Source organism: Tachypleus tridentatus, chromosome 1 (genome assembly GCF_004210375.1).
Source record: "Tachypleus tridentatus isolate NWPU-2018 chromosome 1, ASM421037v1, whole genome shotgun sequence".
Classification (NCBI taxonomy): Eukaryota; Metazoa; Arthropoda; class Merostomata; order Xiphosura; family Limulidae; genus Tachypleus; species Tachypleus tridentatus.
The window spans coordinates 124,325,214-124,345,621 of record NC_134825.1 but is presented as its reverse complement, the minus strand read 5'-3'; the positions used below and the strand labels follow the sequence as shown (position 1 = coordinate 124,345,621).

General features: G+C 32.6%; 1 protein-coding gene across 6 annotated transcripts in view; it reads right to left on the bottom strand.

Annotated features, from left to right (window-relative positions):
• Positions 1-18,076, bottom strand: part of LOC143222641 (uncharacterized) — a 72,628-nt gene extending 54,552 nt beyond the window's left edge. For 2 of the 6 annotated variants that reach the window (XM_076449402.1, XM_076449447.1), the window contains exon 1: positions 17,905-18,076. Coding sequence is in view for 1 of the 6 variants with exons in the window: in XM_076449447.1 (XP_076305562.1) it covers positions 17,905-17,929 (25 nt within the window). In the remaining 5 variants the exon portion in view is untranslated. Of the gene's footprint in view, positions 1-13,164; positions 13,305-13,462; positions 13,560-17,904 lie in introns of all 6 variants that reach the window. The other 4 variants (XM_076449411.1, XM_076449421.1, XM_076449430.1 and 1 more) reach the window with 4 other exon arrangements.
• Positions 18,077-20,408: the final 2,332 nt, after the last annotated feature.

Genomic DNA, 20,408 nt, shown 5'->3' with positions numbered 1-20,408 from the left:
GTTCTGTCACAACTGATGTTGTAAAGCAATTCAAAGTGTTTCGCTGAACAGAAAAACCGTGGCAATGCCAGGCCTTTTCCAAACAACACTTTTATTCATGTTTTTTCTTTAAATTCTGAATGTAGGTTTGAACTTTTGCAATATTGGGCATCTGAGCTGCCCACCAGCGTGGCCGAATTCACATCAGTTTCCAAGTGAAGGGAGTAAAATCCCCCCTCATCCAAATTCCTCACAACACACAGTGGTAGACAACATGTTGCGCAATACAAGATTTGGTTCCTCATCAATATAAAAGCCGTTTACTCTGCACGCTTATCGAGCATACACACTTAAACTATTTTGTACAACATTTAGTATGCTCTACCTTAAAACGCAATATATTTATGGCCAAACATTATTAAGAAATAAGTTCGTCTGGTAGAAAGATGCTTTGTTATTGTTTTTTGGTTAACAGATCAAGACTATTCTAATATTAAATTTACGATTTTGGCTGAAAAAGAAATTTAAAAGTTCAGCATGTTCTTGCAGTCAGCACTTGTTACTGGTAACTAAAGTATTATATACCGTCTTCTGGAAACAGAATAACGTTGTAGGTTAAATAGTCCAAAAATATTGTTTGCATAATGAAGCAACTTACGAGGTCGTTTATGTAACATCTTGTGTGAGAAACAATGATTGCGCGTAAGCTGTAACTATGACAACTTAAAGAAAATTGTTCACATTATGAAGCAATTTATGAAATGGTTTATGTAGCATCTTGTGTAAAAAACAATGAATGCGCAGTAGCTGTAACTATGACCATTTAAAGATTATTATTTTCATAATAAAGTAACTCATGAGGTTGTTTATGTAACAATAAATGCGCAAAAGGTGTAACTATGTCCATTTCATTAGCTCTGTTCAGCTTCACTAAATTCTGAGAATAATTTTACAAACGGAGTAGAAACTTCTTGATGGCCAGTAAACTTCATACTCAGAAATACAAAAATTATAAATATATGTCTGATAACTTCACCACATAAATATGTAAATGTTCGTAGAATTCCGCATTCAAGCGTCAGTAGTTTCAGATTGCTGGGGTGTACAAAGTCATTTTTATTACTCCTCAAAGCTGCACTTCTGTTTCCATTGTTAGAATCTCACAGCTGATGGTCTCATTATGCGAAATGAGAACGGAACCTATTTGAAACACACCTGTTTTAATTACTAACCTTACATCAAACTCACTAAATTGTAATTTATTCGAACCTCTCCTTTAAGCATTTATTTACACAATTAGTCTGGGATAGATCATATTTATTTGCAACGTGTTCGCTACAATTTATAAGTGTCCACCGCGCTAAGCTCTATTTAACCTTGTAAACTTTTTTCATATTTTTTGTTCTATTCAAGAACGTTTAACAGTTCCATGTGATGAATATGTAGACCTCAGCAGTCTTTGTGTTCAATACGTTCAAAAATCCTTACAGCCTTCCCTTATTCACTGATGCCTACTTTTATCTTTATTTCACCTTTTGGTGAAAATGAGTTTCTGTATTCAAAGTTCTGTTATTGTTTTTTATGGGTTTTATAAATTTACAAAGATTTCTAGGTGCATCACCTATTCATTTCCAGCAACAGAAAGTACACTTTCAATTTTTAATCAGTACTGCTCTTGAACACCAGATTAATTTTCTCATGCAGATTTCTTTTCTTTCTTTTTTTAATTTCGCGCAAAGCTACGTGAGGACTATCTGCATTAGCCGTTCCTAACTTAGCAAACTGGAGGGAAGGCAGCTAGCTAGTCATCACTGTCCACAGCCAATTCTTAGGTTAATCTTTTTTTACCAACGAACAGTGGGATTAACCGTCATATTAGAAAGCCCTCACGGCCGGGCCCCTCATATAGATAAACCTATTTAATCTAAAATACGAAGTCTTTAACCTTATATAGGATTTTATTGACGATGTTTAAATGTTTAGAATTAGGAAACGAAAACAAAACAAACATTTTCTATAAATATCAGTACACCGAATCTCACAACATAGACGATAGGATCATTAAGAGTTTTCGTTTGTAGGGCTTTTAGAACTTTACACAGCATGCTTAACTAGTAACCATCATAATTTGAGCTATTTACAAATTCGAATCAAGTCTGTATTTTTACAATATTCCCTAGCAAGTTTAGCAGTTTCACAGACATAAATAAATAAGTAGGCCAAGGGATTCTCAAGGCTGTCGGGAAGACGTTCCTCCTTTCACTGGATGCGTCAGAAGAGTTGCAAATCCACTGTTGTTTTTGTTTTTTTATGTGAACGAAAAATTATTCCACGATGAAAGTTCATATACTTTTAAAAGGCAGTTTTTACCTATATACACACACATTTTGACGTGTTTTTTGTTTTTTTATGTCGTAAAACATATACAAAAGATAATTTTTTCCACAGCGCTAAATTTGTTTTTATGGAATTACGTCATCTCACTTCAATAATTATAGTTGAACGTAGATTAAATGTCTCTGTCCATGCCATTAAGCTTGCTTACTTTACTTGTTCAACTTGATTACGGTCACAGCCCCTCTTGAATCGTGCATGAAATTCTGACGTCTAAAATAACTGAGCATATTTTTTGTATGTTTATGCGTTTTCTTATAGCAAAGCCACATCGGGCTATCTGCCGAGTCCGCCGAGGGGATCGAACCCCTGATTTAAGCGTTGTAAATCCGCAGAGTTACAGCATATTTCATGAGCAAACCGTTCTGTTATTTTTACATACGTATATAAACGTCTAGTGGAAAATACGTTAATGATCCGAGTGAAAGATGTTCAAGGTAACAACAGTACAGTCTGCAAAATTCGTCCGGATCTTTCATCGATAATTAAAACAGTGTTTTTTATGACTTTTAATCTAGCTATCAAATGTGGTTATGACTAGCTGCCTTCCCTGTAGTCTTACACTGGAAAATTAGAAACGGAGAGCCCTTGTGTAGCTTTGCGCGAAATTCCAAACAAAGAGAACAACTCAAATAACATGTTCTAAAGCTTTTTTTTATTGACAGCCAAATTAGTTTTATTTATAAAAGTTCTGATATTTACATTTAGCAACAACAATACATGTTCAGTTTATTTCATTTATTTATTTTCTTACATTGCGTACACTGTCATCTGTAACGGGAAATTGTGCTAATGAAAGGCACTAGGTGAGAAATTATGTTAGCAATATAAATCACTTTTTTTAACTAAGTATCATACATGTATGAGCTCATACAGTCTAACATTACAGATTATTGATATTTTACAGTATAATCTGAATTAGGCTACTGTTATTAATCGCGTCATTAAAACTACAACAAACACTGATATCAATCGGCCAGAGTTGTAATACACAATTTGATAAATAACAGGAAAAAATATTAGTTTTTACGAAATAAACTGTATCTTCTCAAACTTCTTAAGATAAACAGTTTATAAAATAAAAATATCAAATGCTACTTACTACACGTGATATTTTTATTCTATAAATTGTTAAATAATATGAGGTTAAAGACGTAAATTTCTCTGCTATTGACACACCTATATCTTATACACTATACACGATGATATATAACTGAAACATAAGTTATCAATACTCAGACAACTTATTCTAAAATTGTTATAATTAGATCGATCCAATAGTATCAGCAACATAAGTTCAAGCACTAATATAAAGGTTACACAATAAAGATAGTCCGATGTGGCTTTGCTATAAGAAAACACACACACAATAAAACCAAAGTCTAAATTCGTTGAATATTTTGAATGATTTAATGTGTAAAAATGAGTCAAAGCTGAAAGCGTTTAAAATTTTTTAAAGCATGTTTAACCTACGATATTTTGAATTATTACCACACTGAAAATCACTGCAATGGTTTACACACTCTTGCGAACCCTGGGTGTGTCTTATCTAATACATTAGAATAGCAAGTCTACATTACCATGGTTAACTCATTTTTTACGTATTGTGATTTATCCTGGAATAATTTCCAAATTTTATGTTACGTATTACAATTTAAAATAGCCTGAGAATGAGTTAAACTTCATTTAGATTCAGAAGTTAATTAAATATAGAGACGTATCATATTTATAATGTTGCCAACTACACTGACACACGCAATTTTCTTTCGTAATACAAATATTTTTAATATACAAACAATAATACAATTTATAATAACAGTTATTACGAAAAACGATTTATATACAAAAGTTAATAAACTTATAAACAGTATTAAGTCTTCCATTGGAACTGAATATTTTATCTACGGTTCACGATGAGCAAATAAATTTCAAGTTGACATCGGCAAAATTCACTTAACGGCTATCTAGCTTGCTCTCAATGTTCAAACGTGAGTTTTTTACAGCCAAAGTTATACAATATCTTCGTAGAAATATAACGTACGATGTTAATCCAGCGAGGTTAAACGGTTTGTAATGCTCGAAAACTATAAATGTTTTTGGTCAAATATCTATAGTTTTCCGATTAGTAAGCGTTAATCACACTGAGATTTATATTATACCAACTGTAGCAAACTTACAATATATCGGTCTCTCGGCACGTATGTCTATAAACGTTGAAGGCGAGGTTCTAGAGCATTTGTATGACGACAATACGCTAGGGCTTTCGCAAGACACATTATTGATTCTCACAGTAGAGAATCATCTATATACTTAGAGAATAGACAGGAATTTCGAAATACAGATTTAATAATGTAAGTTACGTGCATTTCTAAATATAAATTTAACTTACACAAACGTCGATATTAAAATAAATATATGATAGCAAATCTGTTACAAATTAGATTTTAAAAAATGAAGAACATAATGTGTTACATCGGATTTGCTATCAAGCAGCTGTTAATCTTCAAGTGCTATACAAGCTAGTAAAGATAATCTAATGCCAACGCTTGGTATACTTCAAGTGAGTATTACACTGTCATAATTATAACGCACTTAACCCCTTACGCATGGAAATAACAGACCTTTCGGATCCACAGTCTGACTTCTGAACTTTATCAGATTAATAATGACTGATCAAAAACATAATATACCGAAATTACTATAGAAAGTTTTAAAGTGAAAGACGCAGAGGTAAAATACATATAGACAACTTCCGTATGTAATCATATTAACTGCAGCCTATCAGACTGTAATATTATTTGAACAAATCTATCACGGTACATTGCAAGTGTAGAGACAATAAGTAATTAAAATCGTGTAGTCACTCACTGATACGAAGTCGCATTTTTATGAATAAGGTTCACGAGACGCATAATATAGAATGTATTAAATATTTAAAAATTTCCACCAAATTTACGAAGAACTGGTTTGGAAGACACGCAACCTGCGCTGTGTGACGATATTCCTCACGTATATATTTTCACAGAAAATATTTTTAAACCACTGTGTTCAAAGTTTTTCTAGTTGTCACATTGCCTGAAGCACTTTCACATTTTGAAATGAAAGTAATCACTTTACATTTAAAACTGACACAAAGTATATTTAGAGTGAATGCGCTAAATTTATTCAATGAACACATCAAACTCGCATGTTTTCAGTCACTCAAGCACCCCATCTGACGCTGAATAAACATAATTTCTACAACAGAGAAACATCTTTTTAGACGTGTTATAAGAGCTCGTAGAATAGCTAGCTCTTTGTTTTCCAAGAACAAACTTCTAGCTTAAGGCTTCGTCGATTTGAGAAATAGTTTTGATCTCAGGAGGTCAAACCCTTTCGAGTAATATATTTGACCATGGTTAATTTACTCTAATCCTGCCTAAAGGAATTTCAATTTGAGGGTAGGCTGGTAAAGATATCGGTGAGTAATAAAATCGGACTTGTTATACGCCTGTCTTATGCTTGGTGTTGCTGGCGCACAAAAAAAATGTATCTAATAAAAAGGGGAGGATATATCAATGTTTAATTTGTTCTATTCCTGCCTAAGAGAATTTCAAGTGCCGCAGCTGTTGATAATTCCCTCTTATTTCATCTTACTCTTTAAGATCGAAAAATTCTGACTGATTCAATTAATGTTTTAATAATCCATAATTCAAATAAATATTATTGCTAACTCAAACAGCAGAATGGTAACCTTGTTTGTTGAATTTCGTGCCAAGCTGCACGATCGCTACTTGCACTAACCGTAATTAAATATGAAGTGACAGACTAGAGGAGCCGATCAGCAAATTAAATATTTTGTTACTCTCACAACGTATAAACTATTTGTGAATATACTATAGGCGTCAATTTCCTACGTTAACTGCCGTGAGTGTATTACTCAACAGAAGAGATATCCGTAGAGTAATTTTTAAAACTTTATTTTTAATTTGTACTTTCAGATGTAATGTATATGCTCCTATGGTCACAATTACACCCCATAGTTAGCGTACAACTGGATTAGAGTAAAAACAGTTAGTCAACACCACCCACCACCAATACTTTAACTGCACTTATACTGACTGGTGAAATATATTACACTTGTATAAAATGGGATTGATGATTAAAGAAGTGCTTCGGCATACTAAAAAAGCTTTTCAGATGTGTTCTATTAGATACAATATTTCACTTATTAACACTATTGGCCAATACTTACTACTAATAAATATAATAGGAAAATTCGTAATATGAAACGTACAAGTTTCAGTTTTCAAAGGTGTTTTAAATGTATTTTATTATATAATTACAAACTGCATCACAGATGTTACCAAATTTAAAACAGACCAAATACAAAACAAATTACGTTTCTGCCAAAGAACCACCATGAAGTAATGATTATATATCGGTCGTTGTAGACATGTTCATGTACATATATGTAATTTACTCATAGTTCACAACCTTTACTGAAAACTTATTCACGCTAGATAAAATGGTAAGTGTCGTGATAATAAAGAATTGTTTCACTATTTATTGTGCGGCAACTGAATTAACTTAATCTAATTCAGGATATTTCTGTGACCACTGGATGTCGATTCAAGCATATTAAAATACATGTGCGTGTTTGTTTGAGCAAAGCCACATCGGGCTATGTGCTGAGCCCACCGAGGGGAATCGAAACCCTGATTTTAGCGTTCTAAATCCGTAGACCTAGCCCTGTACTGGTCACTGGACTAGTTTTAGATGTTAAAGATATTAAAAAGCAGTCGTGAGATATATATCAGAAAAGCTGCTGCTTATGTTAAATTACCTAGTTTCCAGCATCTGTGCCTTACTTCGTCATACAAATAAACATGACGACACATACGCACACAAATAACACGATCGACAATCCGATGTTCGACTCTTAGATAACGGTTTTTTACTAACTTTTCCAAATCAATTTTATCTGAAAAACATAACATTTTCTTAAAATATAGAAGTAAGTTACGAATTTGATGTGAAATGAATATTTGTTCGACAACCAGCACTATTCTTCTCTAATCTTTATATTGCCTAGTCAATCTGGTATATCTTTATATTACCTAATAAATCTGGTATAACTCGCATTCTTTTTGTAATCTATTTGACAGTTATTTAGTTCTATAAACAATCTTTGTTATATGTTTCCGCCCCTCCCAAACCACTAGATAAAATGCAAACTTTAAGAAACCAAGGTTCGATACTCGCGATGAACAGCGCGAAGACAACCAAATGTGTAGCTTTTCCCTTGAAAAAGTAACACCAAAGAAACAAATGAACCCATATTGTTCATGTATTTTAAAGGAAACGTGTGTCGATTGAAGTACTTATAACAACGTACGCTACAGTTCCCGCTAAACAAAATCCAATTTAAATCCTGTAGTTGTGCTCTGGAAGAAAATTCTGATTTAGTTTTTTTGAAGCGATCTATGAATATCAAACAGGCGAATTTAAAGAGCGACCTCTCGGAAGATTCCTCCATTTTAAATTTAGTGGAAGAAAGATCGATCGATTAAGTAAATTGAATTTTTTGACGGAGAAATGAGGAAAACAAGTCTGTGGTAAACTGAAATATATATATATCACACGTAACAAAAGTGTTTCTTTCAGGTTTTAAATAGGAATTAACATTTTAGTATAACGTTTCTTATAGCAATAATATAATAAGCTCACTGTTTCTGTAAACAACGTATGAATTATATAGAACTCTCACGAGGTTGGAAGAGAATTATATCAACAAAAGTTTAATGCTTTCAAATTATCTTCGTGTCACAAACAGAGAAAGCTTTATAATAGCTAAATCCTTGTTTATTCTAGTTTGATTCAAATTCGAAACGTTTGGCGTAACTGCAGAAATAATAATAATAACTCTTAAAACAAGTTTATTACTGGTTCTATCTTTATTTGTCCCTTACTGAGAATTTCAATGAATATTTAAACACTTGAGCGTTACACCAACTAATAATGAGTGAGAAAAAAATGCATTTGAAACGGCTTTGATATCTTTACAATTTCATTAGTTGTTAATGATTTCAATAAGTATATAAAACATAAAACTTTTTATCAGTAAAAATAATAACTCTTGTTTGCATTACTCTGCTTATTGCGAATATTGAAAACATATTTTTAGCGTCAAGCCTTCGGGTTTACCCGCGAGCCAAAGCGAGAATACAATGAGATGGATAGTTTAAAGAGCTTTAATGCTTACAATCTATTTTTCCAATAAACATTTAATGTGTTGTTGTTGTTGTTAACCACAAACCTGTACAATCGGTTCTTTCCCACTACAGATATCAAAACCCGAATTTTAAGAACGTACACCTGCAGACCTATCACTTGTTTGTTTTTTATTCCTGCGGAAAGCTACACGAAGGCAACCTGCGCCAGCCGTCTCTAATTTAGCAGCGTAACACTGGAGGGAAGATAAGGAGTCATTACCACTCACTGCTTTTTTAATAAACGAATAGTAGGATTGATTGCCAAATAATAACGTCCAAACGGCTGAAAGGGAAAGCATGTTTAGTGTGACGGGGATTCGAACGCGTAACTCTCAAATTAGAAGTCGAGCGTCTTAACCACCTGGCCAGATTTACCGCTGAGACAAATAAACTTATTAGTAACATGGCATTTCTTTATTTTTAATTAAGAACGACACTTAATGACAGTTAACAATATAGACTGTCGGTATAATGTTCCTAGTCTTAACTTTAAATGCGCTTATTTACTTAATTAGTTTATCTGTCTTTGTACTTCGTTTTAAGATGCTTTCTTTGATGAAGCAACAATAACTATAAAGTCCTCAGTTTCTGTAAGCAAAAAAAATTTTTTACCTATTTTTACTTTAAATAATATGCTAAAATACTTTACAGAGTTATCCATGACAGCTCGGCTCTTTGATGTATTTAATATAACTATTCTATAGTTAATAGGTTATTATCTTATGAAAAAAAAATTTAATAATTATTTTGAGCAATGTTAATGAAATAGCTGTACCATATCTGTGTATCTACTTTTTATGTCTCATTTGTGAATCATTCAAATGCTTTAAAAAGTCCTAGATGGCCTTGGACTGAAAATACCGAAGGCAACCAAATAACTTATACAACTGATAGTTGAATCAGTTTGAATTTTTTAATCAGTTATCGAAGTTCGAAAATCTTATATTGTATAAATAATATGTATGATAAAGTAACAGGTGATCTGTTTTCCGAGGAATACGGGTGGTAAATCAAACATTGACCAAATTAAAATTATTCACGTAGGGATTTAACTGTATCGCTTTGATAAAAGGATATATATGATTAAAATCATTTCTATTTACAAATTTAGCCTTCTCATAACACTAATACACACACACACACACACACACACACACATCGTTTTGATATAAGAATGACTCGCTGTGGGCAGAGCACAGTTAGCCTATTGTGTAGCTTTGTGCTTAATTCAAAACACCATAAGAACGACTACGTTTAAATCGCTCATATATATATATTTAACTTTCTGAAACCACGTCATACTAAAATACACACACTGTACGCACCTTTTATTAAAAAGGTGCTTCATATAAGATAAGACTAAGTACGTTTCGTTCATTAGTCTATGTGTATGTGTGTGTAAATATAGTTTTAACAAAAGACTATTACCTTATTCACAAAAGCATTTAAAAGCCAGACTTAACAGATGTAAATGATTTAAGTAGAGATTCACCTCATCACTACGTTTAGAATAATGTTTATGGGGCTCATTGGATTTCAAGCTTCAAATGCAATCTTAAAACTGGAAACAAAGCTCTCCCCGTATTTTTATTATGTATGGAATTAATTAGGATGATGTGTTATAGTGACTTCATTTATCTATAGATTTCAAATTAAAATATTAATAATTTTAAATGATTGTGGCACAGTAGGAGGATACCAATTCAAAACAATCTATTTATAAACATTCTTACGTAATAATACATAGATTTCCTTCAAAATATTTTTTTAAAGTTTTCAGTGCTCATTGAAAGATAGAAACCATTTTCAAAAAAGATCAAAACATCTTCAGAGATGATTTTGTGTTGTTTTTATCTTTCCCGATGTTATGGCTTACGCCTTTAACTTATGACGTCAGGTACAATAATAAAAAAAAGTAATAATAATAATCAGCTATTGAAGTTGTTTGTTGTGTTCCTTGAAAATACTGATTGTGATTTTTTAATTTATTTGGAATTTTTTTTGTTTAAAATTAAGCACACACAAAGCTAAACAATGAGTTGTAAGCCCGCAGACATACCGCTGCATTTCGAAAATATAAAGTTTATCAGCATAAAAGAAAACTACAAAAAATCGAAAAAAAGTACAATAGATTCTAAGAAATAATGCATTTAATATTTCACCCATATACAAGTTTTATTGGTTCAATTTGTCTTGAATTTGGCCCGACACGGTGAGTTAATTAGGGCGCTCGTCTCACAATCTGAGGGTCGTGGGTTCGAATCCCAGTCACATGGAACATGCCTGCCCTTTCAGCCGTGGGAGCGTTATAACATTACAATCAATCCTACTATTCGTTGATAAAAGAGTAGCCCAAGAGTTGGCGGTGGGTGGTGATGACTAGCTGCATTCCCTCTGGTCTCACACTTCTAAATTAGGGACGACTAGCGCAAACAGCCCTCGTGTAGCTTTGCGCGAAATTCAAAACAAACAAACTGTCTTGAATTCAAGGTAAATCTATTCGAAGACTAACTGCACTAGTCGTTCCTACTTTAACAGTCACAAATAAGGGGAAAAAAAAGCCACAACACAACACCAGTTCTTGTGCTATTCTATTTCCCAATAACAAACAGTGGGACTGATAAACACGTTATAATGCCTCCATTGTTGACAGGACGAGCTTGTTACGGAGAGAGATTCGAACCCACAACCAGCAGTTTGCGAGTGAAACGCCTTAACCACCAGGCCATGCGAGGACTTACATCCTGTTTAACGAGAAGAGAAGTTTTTACACTTTTGAACACAAAATTTGCATTTTTCACTATTCTTCAAATCTAATTTGTTATTATTTTATTTTAAAGTTGAATAAACTTAGTCATTTCATTAAGTTCTCTCAGTCGTTATTTAAGCCGGAATCCTAAAAACTAATGTAGTTTTATACAGCGGGGCAAAAACTCTTAACGTCAAAGTACCTAAACACTAAATAGTTTCTTCTAACTCGTTAAATTTAATGACTACAATTTTTTTTTTCACGTAGAATGAACACCACCTGACATTTTTTTTTAAATTAAACTACAAGTTTAAATAACGAAAAGTTCACTATGCCTTGTACTCAAAAATATTTATTGTATTATATTTGAGTATATAGCATATATATATATATATATCTGAGCCTAAAATGGATTTGGTTTGTTTTGAGTTTCGCGCAAAGCTACATGAAATATGTTTCCTTTAACATCTTTTGTTGGTGTTGTTCTTGTTATAATACGTGTTTTTATTCCCTTTTTTTCTTTCCATAAACCTGTTTATTTCACAGTAACATTCACATATAATGATATCGTTATCTATTAATAAGATCTTCTGAATGAAAGTAAAGACGAGTGAATAATAATCTATCAATAACACTATATCTGATATATTTAGTCCCGACGACAACTTTCGAATAATACCAGCACTTCCACTTTGTTTCTTTGTATTGAAGTTCGTGCAAAGCTACACGAAGCCTATCTGCACTAGCAGTCCCTCATTTAGCAGTGCAAGATAAAAGGGAAGGCAGCATCACCAACCATCGCCAACACTTAGGCTACTATTTTACTAACGAATAGTGGGATTTGTCATCGCCTTATAACGCCCCCACGGGGAAAGGGCGAACATGTTTGGTGTAATGGGGATTCGAAGACGCAACCTTCAGGTTACGAATCAAAGAGCCCTAACCACCTGCCCATTCCGAGCCATTCCATGACGGCTGTGACACAAGAAACAGTACAATCGTTGAGACGCTATTTATAGTAAATGTTAGCCTAAGTTCAGCGCTTTACTAAAATCGCGCATTGTTAGACAAAACTTTAAGTAATATAATTACTAACTTTATACAGTCGTGCAACTTATAGTTCCAGAAGAGGAAGCTCCGGAAATGGATGATTTCGAAAATGGAAAGAGAAATGTAAAATATGGATGTAAAGTCCCTGGTATACTGGATAGCCACTACAAATATTTGCTTGTACATTCATTCTAGCTATGCAAATAGTATACTAAACACACTATGTCCTAATATATTATTCTATTAATATTCATTGCTATTACACACATAACACAATGCGCAAAAAATGTAAATTTGCCATGGATAAAACAATAAAACGTATAATGACAAAAATAAGGCCTCATTGTTAGTGTAGTGTTAAGTCAGACAGTGACACAATTATTAAAACTCCATACTTCAAGTGAACGTCCACCAGTTATTTAATTTGATTTCCAGAACGAGTCCTGTGTTAAATACCGAGGTTCAGAAAGTTAATTGAGTAAACGAAAAGAGATGTAATTTTGGTGTTCAGTTTCCTAACTGAACATCCTAAACAACGTGTCAGTACTAAACGCTACTCAGTTCTGCGAAGTTAAAGGGTGGATGTACTAAAATGTAGAAAAAATAAGTGTAATAAATATTAATTTTACTGTTAGAACTTGGACTTTCTTGTGCAGTTTGATATTTGCATGCCTGTAATTCGTCGCGTGATAAACTCCATTGTGGTCGCCTGTTCATCACTATACGTTATATACTTACGTGAATGAATATTGAAGAAATTTCTTATTTAAACGTCTTATCTGTGACGTATATCTTTCCCTTCTTCGAGATATATTTTAAATGCAAGATAATCATTTATTTTCGAGAGTGTACAGCTGTAGCAAAGGTGTTGCGTCTCCCTAGAATTTTAGGAATGAGACATTATTAAAATAACATTATGTATATAATTTGAAGATTTCATTTAACAACTTTTCAAAACAAGAAAATTATAAAGTTACAACGTAACAGTCCACTTAGTACTAGCAGTGCATTCCTTGGTATTTTAAAACTTACTTACCCCTTCTAGGCATGGACTCAACGAGGCGCTAAATGCGAGTTATCTATCCTTCAGATTTCTTTGTATTGTCTTTAATCATCAGATTTAATTCGACATTCTGAAATACAATTAGATAAGCCTAAGATAGTGTAAAATATTTGGTCATAGCCATTGGATGAGACACGTCATTGAAGACAGCGAACTTTATATACATTCTTTCGTTAAAAATATACGTGCATTCGATGTTGTATGTAACGTTAAATAATACAAATATGCAAAAATTGAGTTTGTTCGGCATGTTATACGAAGCACATCAAAATATATTTTGTTGATTATTATGTAATGTGTGTGGAGATATATATATTAAAGTTTTATGTGAAACATAATTTATCATCTACGACACGTTACTTCATTCTGTTGAATATTCAAATATTGCTTAGTTGTAGTGCGTTTTGAATTTTGTATCAAAGTGTTCGTCCACTTGCCAACACGTTCCTATCTATCTTTATAGGTCAAAAACTATAAATTTACATAAATTCACAGTGCTGTGAATGAAAAACAAATTATCAAAATAAAGACAAACTCAGCCAATAAAAAAACGTTAATTATTTGTTTTAATCATAAATAATACATTTTAACAGTCTTTACAGCTGGAGAACCTTTTAAAAATCTTTACGTGCTTTTCTCTAAGGAGGTCTTGAACTAAAAATCAAATTTCATTATCCCCCCATCATGCACACGTGGCGATATGACACATTAAAATTAAAATGTTCTCCCAATGTTTACAACGATGTCTCTTGGATCACCATTGTAAATCATTTTATTCGACAAAAAAGTGGTATACAATCACTGATGATAAATGTGGATATGTGAAATGGAAAATGTTCTATTATTTAGCCCATTAATAATGAAGCTTAGATTAAATGAATACTGTGGTTCTTGTTTATAACTTTTTAAATCACTTCCTATCTTAGAAACGTTTCTCCACAATAATGGGAAGGTGTTTCAACTGAAAATAAATTATCTAAATATAAAAAAAAACAGCCTTACAGAATCATGGAATATTTGTTTTACTCGTGAAAAAAAATCATTTTAACAGCGTGAAAAACATATATTGAACCTCTGATAGATTTTGAAAATAAATAGAAACTTCTCCATTGCAATTGTGTTTGTAATTATGCACAAAGATACACAAAGAGTTATCTGTTCTTGATGACGAGAAACCCACTTGAAATAAAAATGTATCTTTCCTTACCAATAACGGTGTTAATACACATAACAGCCGTTCTGAGATACACGAGTTATCTATTCCTTACTGTTGTGCCACCGGGGTCAATGCACATATATATATATATATCATTGTTCTCATTATCAGAAAAATTATACTAGCGAAATCTGTATCTAATAACACTATGTAACCGGAAATTAAATACCAGTTAAAGCCAGACAATAACTACATTCAATTGACTTACTACACAGTCCATTTAGATACAACAATGCAGCAAGGTTATTATTTACTATTCTAATCGATAAAAGAGTATTTTACTTTTACAAGTATCTCGTGTTCACAAAAAAAAATTGTTGTCACTTGTTTTGAACATTCGACACATACTTCTATAATGAAACAAGCTTTTCTAATTTGTTTTGAACCCTCTCTGCCTGTCCATTCGCCAAACTCCCATTCATTTTCTATTCACTCAATCTTCGTCTACTTATATTTCACGTGAACAAAAACCATAAGTTTAAATATATCTTGTGATATCGTATACCGTTTCGTTAGCGGCTGAGCTTGTAACCTTACTTTATATTGTGTCACATTGAAGGAGTATAACTTGAAGTAAGTATTATCTAGTGTGACGTTACAGCCAATAAAAGAGCGCTCGTTTTACTGCTGATAAGTCTTTTAGTTGTTTATTTACAAACATTTAACAGTACATTATAGACTCTGTATAATACTGTGATTTTGAGAGGTTTTTTATTCAGTGTGTAATTAGGCTTTTGAACAGTTTAATGCCTCCCCTCCCTTATTAACAGGCGAAACATACCCAAAATCATACAGATCATAAGTATATTACCTATATATTGTATTAATTCAAGGATAGAACTTCAGAGGGCAGGACTATCAATATCAAAAAGATCAAAGCAATTTTTTTCCAGACGTTTCTTCACTTACTTATTATTAATAATACACTAGAAAACGAAGACACTAAATCCTAATATTATTGTTTTGGTCTCTTGTAAATATACCCGTTTTTTCATTTCTATAGATATTCACTATATACCCATAAACATGAGGAGACAAGTCATACCCTTCACTTATTACACTGAAACTTATTTTTTTTCAATATTCATAATAACGATATTAATAAACAAAAAAAATATCTCGAAAATTATTTGAAAAAATGGAAGACGTGGTGGTTATTTTAATAACATTCGTATTTTTACAAATAGCTATAATCTGTATATGTTGCTGTGGTTTTGAGACACTCAAATAGAAATGAGGCGTAAATTTATTTGTTATGATTCATATAGGCACTTCCTGAAATTTTGTATCCGTTTTCTAGGTACTTCACCTGGCACTCATATATTTATATATATATCCGATAAAAAGTCGAAATCAGACTTAATTTCATCTTGCAACTTTGCTAACATCTAAAGAGCTAATATCGCAGGTTTTTTATGTCATAGATCCAACTGTCACGAATTTTCAATGTTATGAACATTGTACTTACTTGATTCGCGCCGGTTGTTAAGTAACAAATCTCAGAATTTAGGGCTGATAAAGTTCAAAGGAATTTACTATTTTCTGTTTAGACCAAGAATTTTCGAACACGACGAATTCACATTCTTAGTTGGGAAGGACAGGTAGAATTTCACTTAATATATGCTATGCATAATTTATTATAATATTTGGTTCAACTGATTTTTATTCGTACCATAACTTTTTCATAAAGAAAAAATTTATCTAAGAAAAAAAAACAACGAAGAAAAGCGTAAACTGGCTTCCATGTAAACTTTTGTTTGTGTGTGTGTTTTCTTATAGCAAAACCACATCAGGCTATCCGTTGAGCTTACTGAGGGAAATCAAACCCTTAATTTTACTCTTGTAAATCCGTAGACTTACCAGTATACTAGCGGAGTGCACTTTTATACTTAATAATATCTCTAAAACCTGTGTCCTAAATACTCGAACAAAATAAACACAAACAACTTATTTTCATTTGTCTCACAACGATTAATATTTTTATTGTTTTAATGCCCAAGTGTGATGACGCAGATTTTTCAGTTTTGGTAAACTGTATTTCTACGATCAAGTGTAGTATTTAATAGGTTCCGGAATAACAACAATTCTGGTATCAAGTTTTTAGTAAAAAACACACAGTAAACAATTAAACCTGATACATTGTATACTGAGCAAACCTAATATATTAGCGATCCCTTTACATCAGTGGAACATTAACTCATATTTGAAAAATGTATCAGCAGTACATGTGTAGTGGAAGGATTTCACAATGTCCCGTGACCAAGTTAAAAAAAAAAAAAAAAAGAAAGGAAAGCAGTCTTGTATTAAACTCGCCTTCTTATAGATATGCACAGAGGTGTAGTACATAATGTAAATTAATAAAAATAAAACAAGTGCAAGTCCATACTCACCAGCATACTAGTAAAATACAGCAAAAATAAATGATGTAATACGGGTGTTGGAAAGTCAAGGACAATACAGAGTGCGAGTATACTGAAGTGATATATGTTTTCTTGGCCGAATGCCTAAACACAAATAAACATACATATCTATACATACACACTGTGTGTTGTATGTAAACGCCTGAAAAAGTATATTTGCTGATAATATAAAAAATTAAACAACGTACATTGATGACATATACTTGCGTTCTTATGAAACTGTTTCACTTTCGGACAAATAAAGACATTAACGATATAGTAAACAAAGAAAAACACGCAAAAAGCAAAATCAAACGCTTTATTCTAAAATACATTGATTTACGCTTGAGTTCCAGATGTTGTATTATAAATAAAAGTAACATAAAATATTTTTGAAAACAACCTCTGATACCAAATAGGTTTGCAATATGCCTAAATAATACACTTATTAAATACAATAAATTTCCCTACTAAATACTCATGAACATGTTCATCTCCAACAGATATGTTGGAAACATTTTTTTGTATCTACTAGAACAAATACTTCTTTACATCATGTTATTTATTGTAGTGAGTTTGTTTAAGCGAAAAAATATAAAATGGGCTGAATGCGCTGTGCCCGCTGCGGAGATCATACCCTGCATTTTAGCGTTATAAGCCTCCAAGTTTATCCATGAGCCGCACTATAGGGGAACAATTTATTTCACTTTTGATATCACCGAAGAATGAACGCCTAAGGCTATATACGTCACTGGATGACAAATAAATTTCATCCCACTATACATCTAAAGTACTCTTACCTGCTAAGGTCACGACAACAGCCATAAAGGTTTCATTTCTCAGTCAACTGGAAAGTTTGCCTTTTATATACCGATAAATACAAAGATAGAAGAAACAGTATTAGTCATACTCCCCTTCCTGCAACACCATGTTTAACAGATACGGTTATTACTGTGGTGCATTCGGCCGTTTTCTCTGTATTTATATAATGTGACGTCATTTCCTTTAGCCCAATCAGCAGCTCCTACGTGTTTAGTTCTGTCTGTGATGTCAAGGCCAGTAGAATGTGATAGTGAAAGCTTCTTACTGCAAAATACACTCAAACCAGACATGGTAATATTGTTTGTAGATATATTTGTCGCCTTTGCTCTACGACATTATTAAAAGTAAATTTTCTAGCCTAGGAAGCTGCATATTTTTACGTTCGGAGACAATTTTTATATATGGTTGTATTATGTTTTGCCTTTCGGTGAATTAATAGAAACTATATGAAAATTAAAATATATTAAGTAAGTAGCATTTTAAGCGCAGTGTTAGAAAAAACAACATTCGCTCCTTTTAAAACAAAATAGTTATTTGAATTGCGTGTACATAAGCGTACATGTGTCTGTATGCACAAACAAACACACATACGTGTGTTTTGGCCACGTGTAAAAGTAATTCTATTTGTAACAGCTGCAAAATGAGAGTGTCCTGGATCTCTTCTGCTATCGCTGTTTTCTTGTTTTATTTTGCGATGTACGTTTATTTGTTTTTAACTTAAGGTCACATATGCATTTACAACCCGTTACGTTCATACATATAACTCCAGATTAGGTCATACATGTGAATTTCCTTATCTTAAGAATTCTATAAAGTCCTTAGAAACTTTCTTGTGAGCGAAACACTTGATCATGAAGAACTTCTATTTTCTTTCTTCAAAAAATATTATTTTTTATAATAGATTTGTTTGTTTGTTTTTGAAATTCGCACAAAGCTACTCGAGGGCTATCTGTGCTAGCCGTCCCTAATTTAGTAGTGTAAGACTAGAGGGAAGGCAGCTAGTCATCACCACCCACCGCCAACTCTTGGGCTATTCTTTTACCAACGCAAAGTGGGATTGACCGTCACATTATAACGTCCCCATAACTCGGATGCGAACCCGCGACCCTCAGATTAGGAGCGCATGCCTTATCGCGCTCGGCTATGCCAGGCCCTTTCATAATAGACTTCTAGTTGCATATGTCAAAACAAGTATCATGAAATACTACACAATTAAGTTATATTCTTTCATAGCTTTGATTTAAAACAATTCAAGGTTTATTTTGTGGTATTTAAGTGTTTTGTTAACCAATTGTGATGACCTTTTAATTGGCATTCACCGACTTAAGAAAATAATTCTGTAATTGTATTTTTAAACTATGAATGTTTGCTCTAACGCTAGAGTTACTGTCATGTTTTCCAAATATATTTTTTCTGCTGTTTTGCCGTTATTATGTTGTTTTACTAACTGAAAAACTCATATACCTTTTAAATCAACCATTAAGTCATGCACCGTAGATTATGCTAATTCTGAAGATGCGAGCGTTGAAACAGTGTAATATTCTTTTTTACCCTGGTAATTATACATGATTTGGGAAACTTTGAATCTGTATTTCACAACATTGTGTACGAATTCCAACATCAAATATCTTGTTAGTAATTGAAAATATTATCTCGAATGTGCAGTTTAGAAAGCGAGATGTTAGGGCCACCAAGTTTTGTTTTTCTACTAAGTCATGTTGGAAAAACGCATAGAGAATAAATAAACATTTTTAGTGCTTTTGTTTTCTATTGGCCTAAATACCTATGACAGGAAAATGGAAGTGTGCTTAGTTCCAATAGGTGGTTGAGCGCAGCACAACACATACTATATAACTTGTCTCAAGCCCAGGCACGTCTGCTTGGCAACCATCGATTTTCCAGGGAAACGTTATACTTTTCTAAAAGATGAGTCTTTATGCGAACACGCGTATGTATAAATTTCTGCTTGCACACACTATGCATATGGAAGTATAATTAATATTTTAGTGCGATATTAATAAAACTCAACGCATTTCTTTGATAGAAGTGGATAGCAAACACTTGAAATGTTGTTGACCTCTGAATTAATACCTTAGTAGATCATATCATTTATAGATTTTTTTGCTTTTTATTTATACTTTATTTTACAATTAATAATATATGTGTATATATACAAATAATCTCAGTTGACCACCACTAAACCTTATGGATAAACGTGCGTAATCAAACCAGTAATATCAATAATAAGACGAAGGATACTATCAAATAAAACTTACACACAAGTGAACACTTTTCAGTACGTTTCACTTACGTCTTTACCAAATGATTAGGACCTCGGTGGTTAGTTTGCCTTCTTTTATAGTTGTTCAGTTATTCACCAAGAGAACACAACTGATAAGAAGCGATTGTGTTTTAAATTATAATTTAGACCGAGAGAAGCACTCGTTATTAAAGTTTGTATGTTGTTAATCGCAAGGCTACA